Source organism: Myotis lucifugus, unplaced genomic scaffold (genome assembly GCF_000147115.1).
Source record: "Myotis lucifugus unplaced genomic scaffold, Myoluc2.0 scaffold_29, whole genome shotgun sequence".
NCBI lineage: Eukaryota > Metazoa > Chordata > Mammalia > Chiroptera > Vespertilionidae > Myotis > Myotis lucifugus.
Window position 1 is genome coordinate 90,143 of NW_005871077.1, and position 22,198 is coordinate 112,340.

The window sequence follows — 22,198 nt, forward strand, 5'->3', positions numbered from 1 at the left end:
GAATGTCTTTTACCTCTCTTTAAATTCTTTTAGTAATTATGTAATTTATAAGCTTTAATAATTCTAATTTACATTTTTTTTCATTGCTTCTGTGATTCTTTCAGATTTTTTGTTGTTGTTATTGTTGTTAATCCTCACCCAAGGATATTTTCCCATTAAATTTAGAGAGAGTGCAAGGGAGGAGTAGAGAGAGACATCAGTGTGAGAGAGACACATTGATTGGTTGCCTCCCACACATGTCTCAACCCAGGCCTAGGATCAAACCTACAACCAGGATGTTCCCTTGACCAGAAATCGTACCCACAACTCCAGTGCGCAGGCCAACACTCCCACCACTGAGCAACACTGGCCAGGGCTCAGCTCATTTTTAAATTATAATAACTGTATATGGAAATTGATTATAATCTTTTTCTATTGGTCATGTTTAAGTGAAGTGAGTTTTCATGATCTTTTAGAGAGAGAGATGTGGGACAGGGTAGCATTTCTAATTTCATTGTTCTCAGAATATCATTTCTGTTATTTTCACAGTGATGGAGAGTGTGTTCAGACACCTTTGCTCCCCTCCTCTTTTTTATCTGTACTCTCTCATCCTTCATCCCATTGTCCTAGTCTTGCTCAATTTGGATGCAACCCCGAGTAGTTTCTCTTTAGTACAGGGCTTTGTTTTAGGAGAGGGCTTCAGTTTGTAGTTTTAAGAATTCACAGGACTCAGACCTACAGAGTGTTCCAGCACCATCAAACCAAAGTCTGAGATTTCACTCCTGGCCACTGTTGCTGCTGTGAGCTTTCTTGTGAGACCTGAAGGCAATTCAGTTTCCCTGGCTCTTGGGGCATTCTCTAAGCCTTCCCTCCGCAGGTTCCGGCGCTGTCTTAGGCATGTGAATTTTGTAGTGGTTAGTAGTCTGTCTCAACCTGCTTGTATTTTGGGGTTGGTAGAAACTCCTTGTCACCTAGTATTGTTGTATACATTGTCCCTTTTTGTTTTTGTTTTGCTATACTAGTTGCTTTTTAGGGAGATTAAAGTACTATATCACCATAACAAAGAGTGAATGAAATCTTATCATTTGGGACAGCATGGGTGGACCTAGAAGGTATTATGATAAGTGAAATAAATCAGTCAGAGAAAGACAAATACCATATGATTTCACTCATATATGGAATCTAAACAACAAAATAAATGAGCAAACAAAATAGAAGCAGACTCATAGATGAAGAGAACAGATGGATGGTTGCCAGAGGGGAGGAAGTTTGGGGGGACAGGCGAAAAAGGTGAAGGGATTAAGAAGTACAAATTGGTAGTTACAGAATAGTTATGGCGATGTAAAATACAGCAAAGGGAATATAATCAATAATATTTTAATAATTATGTATGGTGCCTGGTGGGTGCTTGAAATGTCAGGGTGATCAATTTATAAGAGTATATGATTGTCTAGCCACTATTCAGTACACCTGAAACTAATAGAAAATAATATTGAATGTTAACTGTATTTTTAAAAATAAAAAAACTATGCCACCATTATCTTTCCAGAATTTCTCTAGTTTTCTTGAGAAAAAAAATTGTTCAGTAATTCCATAATTGACAACTGTATTAGATTACTGACACATAACATCTCTTAGAAAAGTTGAGCTTTTGGGCTACACTTTTAAAGTTCCCTGAAATTCTAAGAGTCATTTTTTTGCTTTTGAATTTACATGTGCATCAACTTCATTTAGACCAACTATGAGGTTAGAATTCACATAATCATAATATTGTAGAGTGGCTTTGGGATCAGACATATCTAGATTCAAATCTTCTGCCACTTATCATTTTTCTTTATACAAAAAATTGGATTGTTACATTCTTTTGATGTGATTGCATCCTAATATGTAGAAGTGTAAAAAGGTGACAATGTAGAAAACAGTTGAAAGTATATTAATTTGCTAGAGGCCTATTGCATGAAAAGATTCGTGCAATAGGCCTTCCCTTCCCCTGGCTGCCAGCACCGGTTTTCCTCCGGCACCCGGGACCCAGGCCTTCGCTCCGGCCAGAGTCACCTTCAGCCTTTGCTGCTCCGGCTGGAGCCGCCTTCAGGGCCTTCGCTGGCGGTTAATTTGCATATCTCGCTGATTAGCCAATGGGAAGCGTAGCTAAGGTACGGTCAATTACCCTGTTTGTCTATTATTAGATTAGATTTTGCATTACAAAAAAAATGTACTGTGGAATTTTAGAAAAAAATTGCAATTAAATAATTGTATTAATAGATTATAATTTGGAAGTGTGTCCTATCAAAAATTGTATTTAAATTTGACATTGAGAACAAGGTCAACAATATTGCTGACATCATTTCCCATAGTAATTGGGAGAAACAACAGGTTGTGGGAAAAGATTCTTTGCCCTTACACTTGGGAAGATCCTGACTTGGTTCTTCCTTTACCATTTACTGGAAGCTTAGGTTTTTTTTGTACCCTCAGTGAAAGTTTCCTTTTATATCTGCAAATGTGTATATAATCAAATTCAGTGAATGTTAATTGAGCATATATACTTACTACCAGAAACTGGCATAGGTACTGGATATACAACAGTAAATAAGAGAGGATTTCTACACTCCTGAAACTTAGAGTTCAAGGTAAAAGCAAACAATCAAGCCACTATTGCATAGACTGGTAAGTGCTAGTATAATATAGAAGAATCAGGTAGGAACACCCTAACCCAGACTTGAGGTTCAGGAAAGACTTCCTGAAGAAAATGGTACCTTAGTAGCTGAAGCTGTGTAGGAATTCCCAAGCTAATGGGAAAGTAGCCAAAAAGGGCATGTGCAAAGCATGGAGACATGTGCAAGCAGCACATTTGAGGACATGAATGCACAAGCAGTGTTCCCAATGCAAGCTGAGGTTCAGGCTCACCAGGAGAGTTTTTAGAAATCCAGATGTTTTTTATGGGCCCCACCCCAGACTTAATAAATTACATTCTTTGGGAATGAGTGCCAGGTTTCTGGTTGTTAATTCCTGTGGGGAGCCACTGGCAGAGGGTGTGTGAGGGGCATTGGAGAAGGGGAATCAAGGCAGGTAAAGCAAGGCAGGGAAGCCTGGGGCACACTATGAAGGGCTGGGAAGCTATGTGTGGGTTGGAGTTTTATCCTTAGGGCAATGGGGAGCTGTGGAAGGATCAAACAGCTGTGGGATGAGATGATCAGATTTATGATGTAGAAAGATACTAAGTTTACAAAAACATGGTCCCAGCATTTATGAAGGACACAATCCAATTTATGAGGTTCAACATCTTAGAACCTCAGTTTTAAAATATGAAATGGAAATAATATCTACTTAGCATGTTTATTTTGAGGTTTAACTGAGATAATTTATGTAAAGTGCCTGATATATATTTAGAACTCAAAAGATATTAATTTCTATAATTTGAGAAATAATTAGTGCACGTTACACAGCCACCATCATACATCAGGGGAAGTGGATTTCTGTTCAACCATTTGTTTTCAGGTTCCTCTGTAAAATTCTTTTTCTCTGCCCACACCTAGAACACTGGGTCAGTGCCACTTCTCTCTCACTCTTCACTCTTTCACATTCTTTTTAAAAAAATATATTTTATTGATTTTTTACAGAGAGGAAGGGAGAGGGAGGGATAGAGAGTTAGAAACATCGATGAGAGAGAAACATTGATCAGCTGCCTCCTGCACACCCCCCACTGGGGATGTGCCCATAACCAAGGTACAAGTCCTTGACCGGAATCGAACCTGGGACCTTTCAGTCCACAGGCCGATGCTCTATCCACTGAGCCAAACCGGTTAGGGCTCTTTCACATTCTTAACTTCAGTTACAATCTTTAAGTGGATGACTTCCAAGTCTACATATCCAGCCATGGTATTCTTTCCTGAGCTCCAACCCCATATATCCACTTGACTCTTGGATGTCTCCACATAAATACTTTTGGGCCCCTACCTTCCAGATTAGATGTTTTTCCACCAACTATCACCCTTCCTTGCTCCAGAAAACAAAATAAAACCCTGCCTGTCCAACATTAGCACCACTAGGTCAACCCAGAAATGTGGGGATCATCATTGAACCACTTGTCTTTATCTTCTCTAATCAGCCCTTACAAATCCACCCCCTTTTCTCCAGGCTTAGACCTTTACCTTCATCTAAACCAGGGGTGTGAAACCTTTTTCTGCCAAGAGCCATTTGGATATTTAAAGCATCATTCACAGGCCATAGAAAATTATCAACTTAAAAATTAGCCTACTATACTTAGTCAAACATTTAATTAACTCACTCCTAATGCCTTGGCAGGGCCAGACCAAATGATTTCCCAGGCCTGATGTGGCCCATGGGCCAGACATTCCCTACTCCTGATCTAGACTATTCCTACCTTTTACCTGAATCAGTGAAACAGTCTCTGAGTTCCCAGCACCACTCTTCGCCCCACCTTGCAATCCCAAGAGAGCTTCCAAGAAACAAAATTGATAAAATTCCCTCCCACCTCACACTCCTCCACACTTAAACCTCTTTACTGGCTTTCACATGCTCAGAAAAGGAACTCCAAGCTCTCTAACAAGGCTTATAAGACCTGTCAAGATCTCACATCTTAAGTCTCATCCCCCTCCCCATTCTTTCTTTCCTATTTTATGCTCTTACCATTGTGAACTAGAGAAAAGTCATCTCTCTCACTCTTAGATCTATATTTCATGATGATTCCTCCACCCAGAATCCCCCTCGGGTGTCAGGCTTTAGCTTAACAAACGTCCTCTTGGGAGGCAGTCCTCGAATCTTCACACCAGCCAAGATTCCCTTGTTAGATGTATTTGTAGTCTCTTTACCTCTTCTCCCTTAGGGCTATTCATTAAACTTGTAATGTCTTAATGCCTGTGTTCCCCACAGATTATAAGCAACATGATGGCAAAAGGTTATACATAGTCAATCCATATTATTCACAGATTTGAATTCCTCAGGAATTCACCTACATGCTAAACTTTTTGTGTGACTGCAAAATCAATATTCATGGCAGTTTCTTGGTCATTCATGGAGAAATTTGAGTTGCCCAGTACGCATGTTCTCGGCTGAGGTCAAACTAGATGATGCTCTGCCATCTTGTTTCAGCTTTCATAGTAAGCATCCATTTTGTAGTCTACTTAGTGTCACATTTTTTTTTATGACTTTACTGTTTTAAATGGCCCACAAGAATAGTTCTAAATTACTCTCTAGTGTTTCTAAGCACAGGAAGGCTGTCATGTGCCTTACAGAGAAAATATGTGTGCTAGATAAGCTTCATTCAAACATAGGCTATAGTGTGTTTCAATGTCAATGAATTAAGTCAAACCTCCATCCATCCCCATTTATCAACACTTATACCCTCCTTAACTCCCCCCCCCCCAACCCCTCCTCCTGGCAATCACCACACTGTTGTCTGTGTCTATGAGTTTTTTTTTATTTTTTTGCTCAATCCCTCCACACAAATGAGCACCCCCCAATAGCTGTCAGCCTGCTCCCTGTGAATCTGTCTCTATTTTGCTTGTTAGTTCACTTTGTTCAATACAGTGTACAGATGATGTGTTGTACAATTGTGCACCTGAAACCTGTATAATTTTGTTAACCAGTGTCACCCTGATAAATTCAATAAAAAGGAAAAAAAAATATATGAAATATGCCTTTAAAGAGAAACACAGAGGCTGGCAGGAACCTAACGCTATATTTCCCTTAGGAGCATTGGTTCAGTATCCACTAATTCCACTTTGTGGTGATTTTAAAGAACATAACTATTGCAAATTATAAGATTCAACTGTATTTTGTTAACATCTAACTCATATAAGAGTTGTTCAATAAATATTCATTGAAACTAATTTATGTGTATGTATGTTTATATACATACATAATTTATATATAAATACATAGAAATTAGGTATAATATAGAAATAAATTAAACTGAATTTGTTTTTTAATGGCATGGGTGTACTTCACAGCTTTATCATTACTTTTTGCTTTAAAAAATGCTAAATATTAGTTTATTATTGACTAGAGGCCCAGTGCATGAATTCATGCATGGGTGGGGTCCCTTGGCCTGGCTGGTGATTGGGACCGATTGGGGCTGACCGGCAGGGGGGTGGGTAGGGGCCACAGGAGGTTGGCCAGCTGGGGAAGGGAGGTTGGCTGGCCACGGGGAGGGGCTACAGGAGGTTGGCCAGCTGCGGGGAGGGGCCATGGGAGGTTGGTCAGTGAGGGAAAGGGACCACAGGAGGTTGGCCAGCCATGGGAGGTTGACTGTGGAAGCACACTGACCACCAGGAGGAAGCTCCTGCATTGAGCATCTGCCCCCCTGGTGGTCAGTGTGCATCATAGCGACTGGTTGACTGGTTGTTCCGGTCATTTGTTTGCAATGGTCACTTAGGCTTTTATATATATAGATTAGAGGCCTGGTGCACGAAATTCGTGCATGGGGGGGTGTCCCTCAGCCCAGCCTGCACCCTCTCCAATCTGGGACCCCTCGGACATCCCTCTCGCAATCCAGGACCACTGACTCCTAACCACTCACCTGCCTGCATGCCTAATGCCCCCAACTGCCCTCCCCTGGCAGCCTGGTCGCCCCAAATGGCCCTCCCCTGCCAGCCTGGTCCCCCACAATGGCCCTCCCCTGCAGGCCAGTTCACCTTCAACTGCCCTCCCTGGCCGGCCTGATTTCGCCCCCAACTTCCCTCCCCTGCCGGCCTGGTCTCACCCCTAACTGCTCTCCCCTGCCAGCCTGGTCTCGCCTCCTAACTGCCTCTGCCTCGCTCCCCACCACCATGGCTTTGTTCAGAAGGATGTCGGATGTCTGGAAGATGGCCAGTTGACCCGGTCTAATTAGCATGTTACCATTTTATTAGTATAGATATCTTTATTTTTTTATTTTCTAGGATGCTGGAGAAATGGTTCGTTCCTTTGTTGGTGGTTTGGAACTTGTTGTCAATTTACTGAAATCAGATAATAAAGAAGTTTTGGCAAGTGTATGTGCTGCTATTACCAATATAGCAAAAGATCAAGAAAATTTAGCTGTCATTACAGATCATGGAGTTGTCCCTTTATTGTCCAAACTAGCCAATACAGTAAGTAACATCTTTTTATTTTAAGTGCATATTGTCATAAGATGTCATGGCATAGAGGCAAAAGCAATGTGCTTTATGGTCAGACACCTGGGTTTAAGTTTAATATCCATCACTTATTAGGTATGAGATTTGGGTTAATTCATTTAATTTCTGAGACGAATACAGTGTTAAAATCCTTGTGAAATAAAGGCTGTTGTCACTGGCAAGTAAAATGGTAACAAATGTGTTCTTGTAGAAATAGTAACTATCATTTTTACATCATTATTAATATATTTAAGATAATTGTCCATGCCAACTTTAGAAATTAAATGTGCCTCCCCAGCTTAGCAAGCTTGGATCAGTGGCATTCTTGAGCTAGCAGATTTTGGCAGTCACTGTACTAGTTATTCAGAGCTGTGTCAGATAGAATAAACAGCCTTGAGAGCTAATGACTTCACCATGACCAGAAGTATTTGAGCATAGCTTGGACTACCACTTGGCAGAAAAGTCGTGGAGATGAAATTCAATCATTGGAAAGATGCTGGGTCTAGAGAGCCTAATACTGAGTTCCTAAAAATATCCACCAGATTCAGGTAAGGACACCAAGTTGTTGCTTGAACAAGCGAACATTAAAATCAATAAAAAGAAAACTGTATCCTTATTCAGTTATATTATACCTACACAATTAATTACACATTGGACATAATGGCATAAAGAATACAGAAAGGAAATGACAGACTCAAATACGTCATTGTATGCTACACTGTCTTCTCCCTCTTGGGAACCAAGGTATATTACTGATGAAGCAGTATTCCTGGGGTGATAAAGTATAATTAATCCACTTATCCCAGTTAAGCGAAATGCTCTCTTGAGAATGTCCTATATTCTTTAATTATATTTATTACTAAACCACTTGTGGATCTGTAATTCTGTGTTGAGAATATTTACTCAAAAGGAAATTGAGCCTGGAGCAAATAATAATAATAATAATAATGATAATAATAATATCAGGCAAATACCAATAACTAATACCAGGTGAGAGGGAGGATCACTTTTGAGTTCACTGAGAATGTTCAGTTCATAAAATGAGAATTTAGGATTAAAACATGGTCCATTGGTGACCCACCAAAATACTAGTTCCCTTCAAGACAGCACCTGAGTATCTAGCTAGCTGTTCTCTCCTGACTCATTGGCATCTCAGTGGGTAATAAACATTTAGTGCATAAACATGATCTCACGGGATCATACCACCATTCATTTCCTTTATGCAGAATAACGATAAACTCAGGCGTCATCTAGCAGAAGCCATTTCATGCTGCTGTATGTGGGGCAGAAACAGAGTGGCCTTTGGTGAAAACAAGGCAGTGGCTCCATTGGTGCGTTACCTGAAGTCGAATGACGCCAATGTGCATCGAGCAACAGCTCAGGCCTTGTACCAACTCTCAGAAGATGCCGATAACTGCATCACCATGCATGAAAATGGCGCAGTCAAGGTACAGTTGGTTGGCTTTGTGGTTTCATACAAGTTAGGCAAATGTAGTCTGAAAAGAAACTTAAGTAACATTAAGGTTTTACCGAAGTGGGTATTTGGACAAACAAAACTGCCTGCTTGTTGGATCATAGCTGCTGTTGAATATCATGGACTATGCTGCAGAAGAGTTGCGTGCAGAATTTTCTAATCAAATATAAAATGTACTCAGTAAAATAAATAGTCATCCTGTAATTTGAACTTTATTAAAGAAAATATACAGTGTATGAACCATCAGTGGTATTCATAATTGTATTTAATATGTTACTTATTTAACACTTAAATAATGAAATATAGGCACCAACTAAATGGCAATGGAGCTGACTGAAATGGCAACCAGTCTGCAGTTTGACAGTCTGAACTAGGGGTCCTCAAACTTTTTAAACAGGGGGCCAGTTCACTGTTCCTCAGACCGTTGGAGGGCTGGACTATAGATTAAAAAAAAACTATGAACAAATTCCTATGCACACTGCACATATCTTATTTTGAAGTAAAAAAACAAAACGGGAACAAATACAATATTTGTATTTGCATGTGGCCCGCGGACCGTAGTTTGAGGACCCCTGGCTCTGAACCATAATGGGAAAGGACAATTCAAAGACATGCTTCTTTCAAAAATATATCTGGGTTTCAAATTCTCTTTTGCCTTTAACCAATATGCAAGTAGAAGAGTTTCTGCACATAGATTGTAATGTATCTATGTGTTACATAGAAAATGCCTAGAGCTTCTGACTGGAATCTTTTGATGACACTAAACAGCTTACATGTATTAGGAAAAATTGATTTAAAGTATTAGTTCTTTTCTATAGCTTGTTTCCTTATACAATATACTATTTATTATCTCAATTGGAGGCTATGACAACTTATTTAAATTATGAAATGCATGCCCAAAGTGGCCTTAATCTTTCAAATAAGAGTTAATAAAATTTCCAGTTAATCATATCTGGTCAAGTTTACACATGCCAAATATGAAACATCTTAGGAGGATTAGACTCTTACAATAACAATTGATAATTTTTGAAGAAATTATTTTAATTTAATCCTTCAAATATATTGTAGTTTAACATGATGGTAATTTTTCTAAAATTAACCCCAATTTACATATAAGTGTGTCAAAATTTCCAGTATATATCTGACCATATAGCACATAAGTCAAATTAGTTTGTTCAAGCAAAAAACTGGCATAAAAAGCCCCTTTTAAACTAAGTACCAATTTTTCAAAGTAAATTATTACTAATTCCAAGTTGCTAATGAGTTATAAATGCTCTCACTTCTATATGATAATGATCTTCATTATCACTTTAAAAATAAAGACATTTCTAATTTAAAAATTACTGTATGCATTCAATTCTCTCTTTTTCTTTATTTTTTTAAATATATTTTATTGATTTTTTACAGAGAGGAAGGGAGAGAGATAGTTAGAAACATCGATGAGAGAGAAACATCGATCAGCTGCCTCCTGCACATCTCCTATTGGGGATGTGCCCGCAACCCAGGTACATGCCCTTAACCGGAATCGAACCTGGGACCTTTCAGTCCGCAGGCCGACGCTCTATCCACTGAGCCAAACCGGTTTCGGCTCTTTTTCTTTATTGATTAAGGTATTACATATGTGTCTTTATTCCCTCATTGCTTCCTTCCCCCCCTCCCCCGCTCATGCCCTCACCCCACTGATGTCTGTGTCCGTCCATTGGTTAGGCTTATACGCATGCATACAAGTCCCTTAGTTAATCTCTTCCCATAACTCCCATCCTCCCCTGCCTTCCCTCTAAGGTTTGACAGTCTGATTGATGCTTCTCTGTCTCTGGATCTGTTTTTGTTCATCAGTTTATGTTGTTCATTATATTCCACAAATGAGTGAGATCATGTGATATTTATCTTCCTCTGACTGGTTTATTTTGCTTAGCATAGTGCTCTCCAGTTCCATCCATGCTGTTGCAAATGGTAAGAATTCCTTCTTTTTTACAGCAGCATAGTATTCCATTGTGTAGATGTACCACAGTTTTCTAATCCACTCATCTGCTGATGGGCATTTAGGCTGTTTCCAAATCTTAGCTATGGTAAATTGTGGTGCTATGAACATAGGGGTACATATATCCTTTCTGAATGGTGTTTCTAGTTTCTTGGGATATATTCCTAGAAGTGGAATCACTGGGTCAAATGGGAGTTCCATTTTTAGTTTTTTGAGGAAACTCTATACTGTTCACCACAGTGGCTGCACCAGTCTGTATTCCCACCAGCAGTGCAGGAGGGTTCCTTTTTCTCCACATCCTCACTAGCACTTGTAGTTTGTTAATTTGTTGATGATAGCCATTCTGACAGGTGTGAGATGGTACCTCATTGTTGTTTTGATTTGCATATCTCAGATGATTAGTGACTTTGAGCATGTTTTCATATGTCTCTTGGCCATCCTTATGTCCTCTTTCAAAAAGTATCTAATTAGGTCCATTGCCCATGTTTTGATTGGATTGTCCTTTTGTTAAGTTGTATGAGTTCCCTGTTAATGTTGGAAATTAAACCCTTATCGGAGATAATATTGGCAAGTATGTTCTCCCATGCAGTGGGCTTTCTTGTTTTATTGTGTTGTGTGTTTTTTTATGGTTTCTTTTGCTGTGCAGAAGTTTTTTTTATTTTGATGTAGTCTCATTTGTTTATTTCCTCTTTAGTTTCCATTGCCCTAGGAGCTTTATCGGTGAAGATATTGCTTCAGCATATGTCTGAGATTTTGCTGCCTGTGGATTCCTCTAATATTTTTCTGGTTTCCCGTCTTATGTTTAAGTCCTTTATCCATTTTGAGTTTATTTTTGTTTATGGTGAAAGTTGGTGGTCTAGTTTTATTTTTTTGCATGTATCTGTCCAATTTTCTCAACACCATTTATTGAAGAGACTGTCTTGACTTCATTGTATGCTGTTGCCTCATTTGTCTAATATTAATTGAGCGTAGTGGTTTCGGTTGATTTCTGGGTTCTCTATTCTATTCCATTGGTCTATATGTCTGTTATTGTGCCAGTACCAGGCAGTTTTGAGAACAGTGGCTTTGTAATACAGCTGATATCTGGTATTGAGATCCCTCCTACTTTGTTCTTCTTTCTCAGGATTGCTGCAGCTACTCGGGGTCTTTTTTTGTTCCAGATGAATTTTTGGAGAGTTCGTTCTAGGTCTGTGAAATCAGTATTTTAATGGGGAGTGCATTGAATCTATAGATTGCTTTGGGTAATATGGACATATTAATGACGTTGATTCTACCAATCCATGAACACGGTATATTCTTCCATCTGTTTATGTCTTCCTCTATCTCTTTTTTCAGTGTCCTATAGTTTTCAGAGTACAAGTCTGTTACCTCCTTAGTTAAGTTTATTCCTAGGTATCTAAATTTTTTTGGTACAATGGTAAATGGAATTTTTTTTAAATCTCTCTTTCTGTAAGTTCACTATTGGTGTATAAAAGTGCCATAGATTTCTGGGCATTAATTTTGTATCCGGCTACATTGCCAAATTCATTTATTAAGTCTAATAATAATTTTTAATTAAATCTTTATTGTTCAGATTATTACAGTTGTTCTTCTTTTTTCCCCCCATAGCTTCCCTCGACCCGGTTGCCACCCCACCCTCTGCCCTTACCTGCCCCCCACTGTCCTCATCCATAGGTGTATGATTTTTGTCCAGTCTCTTCCCGCACCCCCCACACCCCTTTCCCCCTGAGAATTGTCAATCCACTCCCTTTCTATGCCCCGATCCTATTATATTCACCAGTTTATTCTGTTCATCAGATTATTTATTCACTTGATTTTTAGATTCACTTGTTGATAAATATGTATTTGTTGTTCATAATTTTTATCTTTACCTTTTTCTTCTTCTTCCTCTTCTTAAAGGATACCTTTCAGCATTTCATATAATACTGGTTTGGTGGTGATGAACTCCTTTAGCTGTTTCTTATCTGTGAAGCTCTTTATCTGACCTTCAATTCTGTATGATAGCTTTGCTGGGTAAAGTAATCTTGGTTGTAGATTCTTGTTATTCACCACTTTGAATATTTCTTGCCACTCCCTTCTGGCCTGCAAAGTTTCTATTGAGAAATCAGCTGACAGTCATATGGGTACTCCCTTGTAGGTAATTAACTGTTTTTCTCTTGCTGCTTTTAAGATTCTCTCTTTGTCTTTTGCTCTTGGCATTTTAATTATGATGTGTCTTGGTGTGGTCCTCTTTGGATTTCTTTTGTTTGGGGTTCTCTGTGCATCCTAGACTTGTAAGTCTATTTCTTTCACCAGGTAGGGGAAGTTTTCTGTCATTATTTCTTCAAATAGGTTTTCAATATCTTGCTCTCTCTCTTCTCCTGGCACCCCCATAATTCGGATGTTGGTATGCTTGAAGTTGTCCCAGAGGCTCCTTACACTATCTTCATATTTTTGGATTTTTTTTTTCTTTTTGCTTTTCTGGTTGGGTGTTTTTTGCTTCTTCGTATTTCAAATCTTTGACTTGAATCTTGCGATCCTCTAGTCTGCTGTTGGATCTCTGTATAATATTCTTTATTTCAGTCAGTGTATGCTTAATTTCTAGTTGGTCCTTTTTCATATCCTCGAGGGTCTCACTAGATTTATTGAGGGTCTCACTAAATTTATCGGTGGTTTCTAGAAAATTCTTGAAAAACCTTATAACCGTGGTTTTGAACTCTATATCCAGTAGTTTTCTTTCCTCCATTTCTGTCATTTGTGACCTGTTTCTTTGTCTCTGCATTTTGGCTGCTTCCCTGTGTTCATAGAGTAGCTTTCTGTGCTAGGTGTCCTATAGGGCCCAGTGACTCAGCCTCCCCAATTACGTGAGGTGGACACTCTTGGTGCACCCCTTTTTGGGCTTTGTGCACAGTCTTGTTGTAGTTAAGCCTTGATTGTAGTTGGTATCACTGGGAGGAATTGACCTCCAGGCCAATTGGCTGTGAGAATCTGCTGTGTCTACGGTGGGAGAACTTCTGTGCTGGAGACACCCTTCTGGGGCAAGACTTGCTTCAGTGGGGCTTTGGTGCTCACTGAGTTTGTCCCCTGAGTGTGCCCTTATGGGTCTGAGGAGTTGTAGTCTGGATGGTCCCAATCTGACCACTGGATACACTGGCTCTTGGATCTCTAAGGGGGTGCTACTTTAGCCTCTGCCTGAGGTTGCCCAGCAGGAGCTATGGAGAGATCTGCAGATTCCTTTTCCTTGTTTGGGGTTTGGAGGTGCCCAGATGAGGCCCAGCTGTGAAGCAATGCAAGCTGCTGTGGGGCCTTGGGCCTTCTTTTGGATGTTCTGGGTCTCTCTAACCCAGCTGCAGTTTGTTAGGTAATTTTAGATTGCAAAGGGCCAGGCCATTCATTGCAAAAGCCTCTGCACACAGCTTGGGTGGGGTAGGGTCTCAGGGAGTAAACAGGGCAGAGCAACCAGCTATGGCTGATCCTCAGCCCTGCCCTTAGAGGCCCCAGGTCTCAGTGTCCTGAGGTAATTGCTGCAAGCACCTCTGAGAGAAAGCCGCCCTCGAGTTCCACCCGACGCCAGACAGTCCAGTTTCTCTCCGTATGAGTCTGGGTCCCCAGAGACTTACCGGAACTGGAGTTCAGAGCTGTCGGGAGCCTGTGTCTCCCTCCCGATTGAAAAAGACAACCACGTCCTCAGTTGCCAGCCCTTTCCACATGCGCCTCCGTACCTCTGCACTTTACTTCCACACCTCCTCTGAGTCTCAGTGTGCTCATCTCTTTGGATGATGTCCATTTTGTCTTTTAGTTGTATTTTTGAAGTGGTTGTGCGAGGCAGCAATTTCAGGTGTTTACATATGCCGCCATCTTGGTTTCTTCTAAGTCTAATAATTTTTTGATGGAGTCTTTAGGGTTTTCTATGTTAGGTATTATGTCATCTGTGAATAATGACAGTTTTACATCTTCTTTTCCAATTTGGATACCTTTTATTTCTTCTTCTTGTCTAATTACTATGGCTAACACTTCCAGTACTATGTCGAACAGGAGTGGTGAAAGTGGGCATCCCTGTCTCGTTCCTGTTCTTAGGTGAAATGGTTTTAGTTTTTGGTCATTGAATATGATGTTGGCTGTAGATTTGTCATATAAGGCTTTTATCATGTTGAGGTATGATCCCTCTATTCCCACTTTGCTGAGGGTTTTTATCAAGAAAGGGTGTTGGATTTTTCCAAATGCTTTTTCTGCATCAATTGATATGACTATGTGATTTTTATCTTTCAATTTGTTTATGTGATGTATCATGTTTATTGATTTGCGGATATTGTACCATCCTTGCATGCCTAGGATAAATCCCACTTGGTAATGGTGTATGATCTTTCTAATGTACTCCTGGATCTGATTTGCTAGAATTTTGTTGAGTATTTTGGCATCTATGTTCATGAGGGATATTGACCTGTAATTCTCCTTCTTTGTATTATCTTTATCTGGTTTTGGTATTAGGGTAATGCTAGCTTCATAGAAAGAGCTTGGAAGTGTTCCTTCCTCTTGAATTTTTTGGAATAGTCTGAGGAGGATAGGTTTTAGTTCTTCTTTGAATGTTTGGTAAAACTCTGCTGTGAAGCCATCTGGTCCAGGGCTTTTGTTTGCTGGAAGCTTTTTGATGACTGCTTCAATTTCCTCCATAGTTATCAGCCTATTGAGATTTTTAGATTCTTCCTGATTGAGTTTTGGAAGGTTGTATTTTTTTAGGAATATGTCCATTTCCTCTAGGTTGTCTAGTTTGTAGGAATAGAATTGTTCATAGTATTTTTTACAATCCTTTGTATTTCTGTGGGGTCTGTTGTTATTTCACCTCTTTCATTTCTGATTTTGTTTATTTGGGTCCTCTGTCTGCTTCTTGGTGAGCCTGGCTAGAGGTTCATTAATATTGTTTATCTTTTCAAAGAACCAGCTCTTAGTTTCTTTTTCTTCCCCCCCCCTTTATTGATTAAGATATTATAAATGTGTCCTTATCCCCCCAATGTCCTCTCATTCCCCCAATCCTGCCCTCACCCTCACCCCCTGTTGTCCACATCTATCGCTTATGCTTATATGCATGCATACACCAGTTCTTAGTTTCATTGATCTTTTGTATTGTCTTTTTAGTCTCTATGTCATTTATTTCTGCTCTGATCTTTATTATTACCTTCCTTCTGCTCACTCTGGGCTTTTCTTGTTGCTCTCTTTCTAATTCTTTAAGTTGTAGAGTTAGATAATTTATTACCATTTTTATTTATTTTTTGAGGTAGGCCTGTAATGCTCTCTGAACTTCCTTCTCAGGACTGCTTTTACAGTGTCCCATAGATTTTGGATTGTTTTGTATTCATGGTCATTTGTTTTCAGGATGTTTTTATTTTCTTCTTTGATCTCTTTGGTAACCCAATAATTGTTTAATAGCATGCTATTCAGCTTCCAAGTGTTTGAATTTTTTGATTGTTTTTACTGTAGTTTATTTCTAATATTATGCCATTGTGATCTGAGAAGATACTTGATATGATTTCAGTCTTCTTGAATTTGGAGAGACTTTGTCTGTGACCCAATATGTGGTCTATCTTTGAAAATGTCCCATGTATACTTGAGAAGAATGTATATTCCTTGGCTTTGGTGTGAAATGTTCTGAAGATGTCAATTAAGTCCATATGATCTAGTGCAGTGGTTCTCAACCTGTGGGTCACAATCTTTTGGGGGGTCGAACGACCCTTTCACAGGGGTCGCCTAAGACCATTGGAAAACACATATATAATTACATATTGTTTTGTGATTAATCACTATGCTTTAATTATGTTCAATTTGTAACAATGAAAATACATCCTGCATATCAGATATTTACATTACAATTCATAACAGTAGCAAAATTACAGTTATGAAGTAGCAACGAAAATAATTTTATGGTTGGGAGTCACCACATTAGGTTCTGATTTAAAGGGTCACAGAATTAGGAAGGTTGAGAACCACTGATTTAGTGAGTCATTTAGGATTGCTGTTTCTTTGCTGATTTTTTTGTCTAGAGGATTTATCCAGTGATGTCAGTGGGGTATTAAAGTCCCCTTCTATGATGATATTGTCGTTGATCTCTCCCTTGATATCTTCCATTCAATTCTTGAATAGGACATGCACAACCTAATATAAGTATACAGTTTGAAAAATGAAGCTATAAAATTTAGTTTGGTAAAGTATCTGACATATAACACAAGCTTAGACAATTGCCAGTTACTTTAAAAAGAGAATATCTCAGAAAAGTTTTATTTATTTTTATTTTTTTAATATATTTTATTGACTTTTTACAGAGAGGAAGGAAGAGGAATACAGAGTTAGAAACATCGATGAGAGAGAAACATTGATCAGCTGCCTCCTGCACACCCCCTACTGGGGATGTGCCCGCAACCAAGGTACATGCCCTTGACCAGAATCGAACCTGGGACCTTTCAGTCCGCAGGCTGACACACTATCCACTGAGCCAAACCGGTTAGGGCTCAGAAAAGTTTTAAATGTAATAAGGTTTGCATGTTGCCATTCAATTGACATATATGCCAGGTGTATGTGCAACTCTCAGTTATTTTTTCTAATGCAAGTCAGTAGATTGTCCAAATCATTTATGAATTGTAGTCTGCTATGAAAAATGTTGAAACTCTGTTCAGACACAGCTTATATGTATTAGAAAAAGAAGGCAATAAGAATGATTAGGGTGAGGGGCAGGAAACAGAAAAGCAAAGAAAGGGTTTGTTATGCTCCAGACCCTTTTCTGGGTCATTTTGTGGTGTTTTGAAGGCCTTTCTGTCTGGACTATTTGCATTCCTAACTGCCTGCTATTTCTACTGGAGGATAACTGTAAATAACAGGACTTTTTTTTTTCTTTTTTACTGTTACTTAGTGGAGGCAGGCCCTACAATGGGCTCTCCCTCTTGGGATCATGGGAAAAACATAAGGACCTATGTTTCCCTTTTCTGGTTTTCTTTAAGGTAGAAAAAAAATGTGGCATACTGGGTTTAGGTAGAAAAAATGAGATTTGATAGTTTCTTGGATCTGCAGAATAAAGGAAAAGGTTGAATCAAAAATGACTCCAGATTATGGGCTAGACTAAGAGAAAGATTTTTTTAGCCAAGATAATGCAAGAAAATAGTTAGCACAGTAGGGTAGTTAAAATACCTGCAGTGAATGTGTCACATTTCTGACACCAAATGCATATACACTTTATCCACTATTTTGGCAAATCCCTGGCTGTTTTTATTCCTGATTGCTTCTGAACCTTTCTAGTCAAATGCGTATAGTGTTATTTCCCAGGTCTGCAAACATTCTTGCTGCAGCTGCTCATGAGCAATGTTGACAGGATCTTTGACAATTACCAGACTCATCTTATCACCCTGTTCATAAGTAATTTATTCCAGAGGTTGCTTCCTTCATTGTTCAATTTCCTCAACAGCAGTGGTGATGTCATGCAATGTATCTGTCTCATGCCAACTTATGTTTATTCTATCATAACAGTGAAGCAGCATTGAGGGTCTGGAATAGCTTGAGTTCAGTTTCTAATGTGTTCAATTTAAATGGTCAGTTTGAGTTTTTGGTCAGAGCAGTGCTGTCCAGTAAGAATGTATTAAATTTTGTAGTAGCCAAAATTTAAGATAAAAAAGAAACAGGTGAAATTCATTTTAGTAATGTATTTCATTTAACCCAATATATCCAAAATATTATTTCAACATATAGTTAATATGAAAAATATGAATATTTTACTTTTTGTGTCTATATTAAGTCTTCAAAGAGTGTGTTTTATAACACATCTCAATTTGGAGCATCCATATTTCAAGTTCTCACCATTGGCTAGTGGTTTTTTTATTGGACAGCAAAAATCCAGGGACAAGAGAGGGGGCAATTCAGGAAGTATCAGTGAAGAGGTATGAAGCCACGAGTGAGGGTGGATAAGATGTTTTTGGCACAGAGTTTAGAGAAGCCTGGGAAATCTCAAAATTTTTGCTCACTGAGCATGTAAATTAGGAAGAAGAGCTGTCAGAGTAAACTCAGGAAGTTCCTAGGTTAACCAGGTGTTCTAGAAAGGAAGAGTGAGTTTCCAAAGGGTTTGTGTTCAAAAGCTGCTAAGCAGTCAACAAGGATTTCCCGACTCAGTTATGTTGAAAAATAATCCTTGTGTTTGAGCCTTGGCTAGTGAGAATCTCTTCTCTATGAACTAACAAATCCCCTGCTCTAGTAAATGCAATGTGAAAGGAATAATTCAGTCCTTATTTCCTTTTTGATTATACACAGACCTCCTCAAAAGTATCAGCACAGGGTCTTGTATCACTACAAAACCTTGTGAATGTGAAAGCAGAGCTATTGGTAACTTTATTGAAAATATGAGAAGTCTAGGAGATGTACCAAAGTTATTTGCTACTCATAACAAAACTGTAACATAGAAAAATAATATTGGAGGGGAATAAGTTGCAGGAAAAACTGAGCAAGACAAACCCTGGCCTAAGACAAAAAAAAATGTGGTCAAATAGAAAGATGATGAGCACCTATAGAAGACATTAAGCTCCCTTCCCCATGGTGACATTGGATTTGTTTTTGCAAATGTCTATACTGGGCAAATGAAAGCTATGTTATGGCCTATAACTTTCTGAAAGGCAGGAAATTTAAGAAACTGCAGAAAATATAATCAGAAGTGGGTCCAGCAGTGGCAGAGTGAGGGGAGAGCATTTCCATTTGGGTGGAACTGAAAGGGTTGCGTTGGCTGCCTCACAGACTCAGCGCGTGGAGTGGCATTCCAGAGAACCAGGAAGATGACCCCAGGAGCAAACACACCTCATAGTTTTTGAAGTCTGGTATAGAAAAATAAAATATCACTCAGATTTTAGAGACTGAGATCACCCAGGATTTCAGTGTCTATATGCAGTCTACATGCATACTTAATGTTTGCTTGAGCTATAATGTTTTCTATTAATTGAAACTCTTAATGTGCCTTTGTGGTTTTCAGTACTTTCTTCACATTTCAGATATTTCCTGGAGAGCTGGGATATGTCCACTTGGCGGAATTAAATTACTTCATAGGGCTATTAGGTATCAGTGACTATAATACCACATAGAGTCATATACAGACTTGTTTCTGATTGACTTTTTTCTTATTATTTGAATTTTTCTTTAAAGTGAGGAAGAAATTTATGATTACTTAAGGGTTTCATTAAGTTAGATTTCAGTTTAACATGTTTAACTTAATATCAATACATATATCAAATATTTTCCTTATTTCATTTTTATTTTTAACTTAAAATATAATAGCTTTATTAATATATGATTGACATACACATGCACATATTTAAAAGGTAAAATTTGATAACTTTTCACACACACATCCAGTAAAACCTCCTTCTTGCCCCTCTCTGTCGCTGAGCAACCACTGTCAATATAGATTAGTTTGCATTTTCTAGAATTGATTGTAAATTGGACCATATAGTATGTGCTTCTTTTTTTTTTTATCTTTATTGTTCAGATTATTACATTTGTTCCTCTTTTTTCCCCCCATAACTCCCCTCCTTCCAGCTCCCACCCCACCCTCCACCCTCACTCCCCACCCACTGAGTTCATCCATAGGTGCATGATTTTTGTCCAGTCACTTCCCGCATCTCCCACACCCCTTTTCCCCCAAGAATAGTCAGTCCATTCCCTTTCTATGTCCCTGATTCATTATAGTCACCAGTTCATTCTGTACATCAGGTTATTTATTCACTTGATTCTTAGATTCATTTGTTGATAGATGCATATTTGTTGTTCATAATTTGTATCTTTACCTTTTTCTTCTTCTTCCTCTTCTTAAAGGATACCTTTCAGCATTTCATATAATACTGGTTTGGCGGTGATGAACTCCTTTAGTTTTTCCTTATCTGTGAAGCTCTTTATCTGACCTTCAATTCTGAATGATAGCTTTGCTGGATAAAGTAATCTTGGTTGTAGGTTCTTGGTATTCAGCACTTTGAATATTTCTTGCCACTCCCTTTTGGCCTGCAAAGTTTCTGTTGAGAAATCAGCTGACAGTCGTATGGGTATTCCCTTGTAGGTAATTGAGCCTCTTTCTCTTGCTGCTTTTAAGATTTTCTCTTTGTCTTTTGCTCTTGGCATTTTAATGATGATGTGTCTTGGTGTGGTCCTCTTTGGATTCCTTTTGTTTGGGGTTCTCTGCGCTTCTTGGACCTGTAAGTCCATTTCTTTCTCCAGGTGGGGGAAGTTTTCTGCCATTATTTCTTGAAATAGGTTTTCAATATCTTGCTGTCTCTCATCTTCTGGTACGTGCTTCTTTTTTGTTTGTCTTCTTTCACTCAGCTTATTTTCATATTCATTCATGCTATTACATGTATCAATAGTGCACTCTTCTGTTTCCAAGTAGCATTCCATCACAGTTTGTTTATACTTTCATTATTGATGGACATTTGAGTTATTTCCAATTTGGGGTTATTACATATAAAGCTATGAACCTTCCTGCACAATTTTTGGTGTGGACATATGCTTTCACTCCTCTTGGGTAAACACCTAGGAGTGCATGGCTGGGTCGTATGGTAACTCTATGTTAGCTTTTTAAGAAGTTACCAAACTTTCCAAAGTAGCTGTGCCATTTTACATTCCCAGCAGCCATGTATGAGAGCATCCTCACCAATACTTGATATGTTCATTCTTTGTTATTTTAGACATTCTAGTAGGTGTGTAAAGATGATGTAGAACATCTTTTTATGTGCTTATATGTCCACTTTGGTGGTTTCCAAATTTTTTGATCATTTTTCAGTTCGGTAAAATGTCATACTGAGAGTAGAAGTCTTTAGGATTTTCTTGTTTAAATGGTGGTTTGGAATAATAATACGAAATATATAAGGATTTAGAAAAGTTATAATGATCACATGTTCTGATTCCAAATCAATAATTTTAGCTATTTATATAAAAAGTTTCTAAGGGTATAAAAATTAAATAACATTTATACATTTAACATATCTACTTATATAAAAACCATGGGTGGTGTTCATCATGACCACAACCGCCGCGACCAAGCGGAAGGAAGTCAGTCCTGCAGGGGTTGTCTTGGCAATGGCTGCACCCTCCCCCGAGCTGTTTCCCAGAGCTGTTTCCTGTAAGCTCGGGGTTTGAGGCAGAAACCCGCCCTGGGAGCATGGAGGCAGATCTTTCTAAAGTGTGCTGCGCCAGCACGGCCAGGGGTGAACCTGAGTGGGGGCGGCTGAAAGGCTTAGAAAAGACAGACAAGAGAATGAAAGCCGGGTCTCGGTGGGACGCTGCTTCTCTGAGAGACAGCGACCATGCCCACAGCCATGCCTTTATTTTATAGCAGATGCTACCAGGCAAAGTAAGGGCCTGACCAAGATGTTTACAACATTCTCCTGGGTTTCAATCCTACTCAACGACATGCACCTGAACTCTATCAAGCCTACATCACTCAGGCATGTGGGGCCACATGTTTGGACCATAGGTTCAAGCTTACAACTACAGCTGTTGGCTCTCATTGTGCTGGGAGGGCCCTGCCCTCCAAGCTGGGACTTGCACGTGGCAATGAGAGGACTGTGCCCTCTCATCAGTACCAAGGCTTGAACCTGTCCAAAACACTGTAGCGGCTCCCACAGTGATAAAGTTTAATTCTGTTTCTTTGTTACTAATTTTGTG

General features: G+C 39.0%; 1 protein-coding gene across 1 annotated transcript in view; it reads left to right on the forward strand.

The window, feature by feature from the left end:
- Window positions 1-22,198, forward strand: part of ARMC4 (armadillo repeat containing 4) — a 137,747-nt gene that overhangs the window by 68,466 nt on the left and 47,083 nt on the right. The window contains exons 8-9 of the mRNA XM_006086631.1: window positions 6,879-7,067; window positions 8,318-8,539. Of these exons, the coding sequence (XP_006086693.1) occupies window positions 6,879-7,067; window positions 8,318-8,539 (411 nt within the window). The remainder of the gene's footprint in view (window positions 1-6,878; window positions 7,068-8,317; window positions 8,540-22,198) is intronic.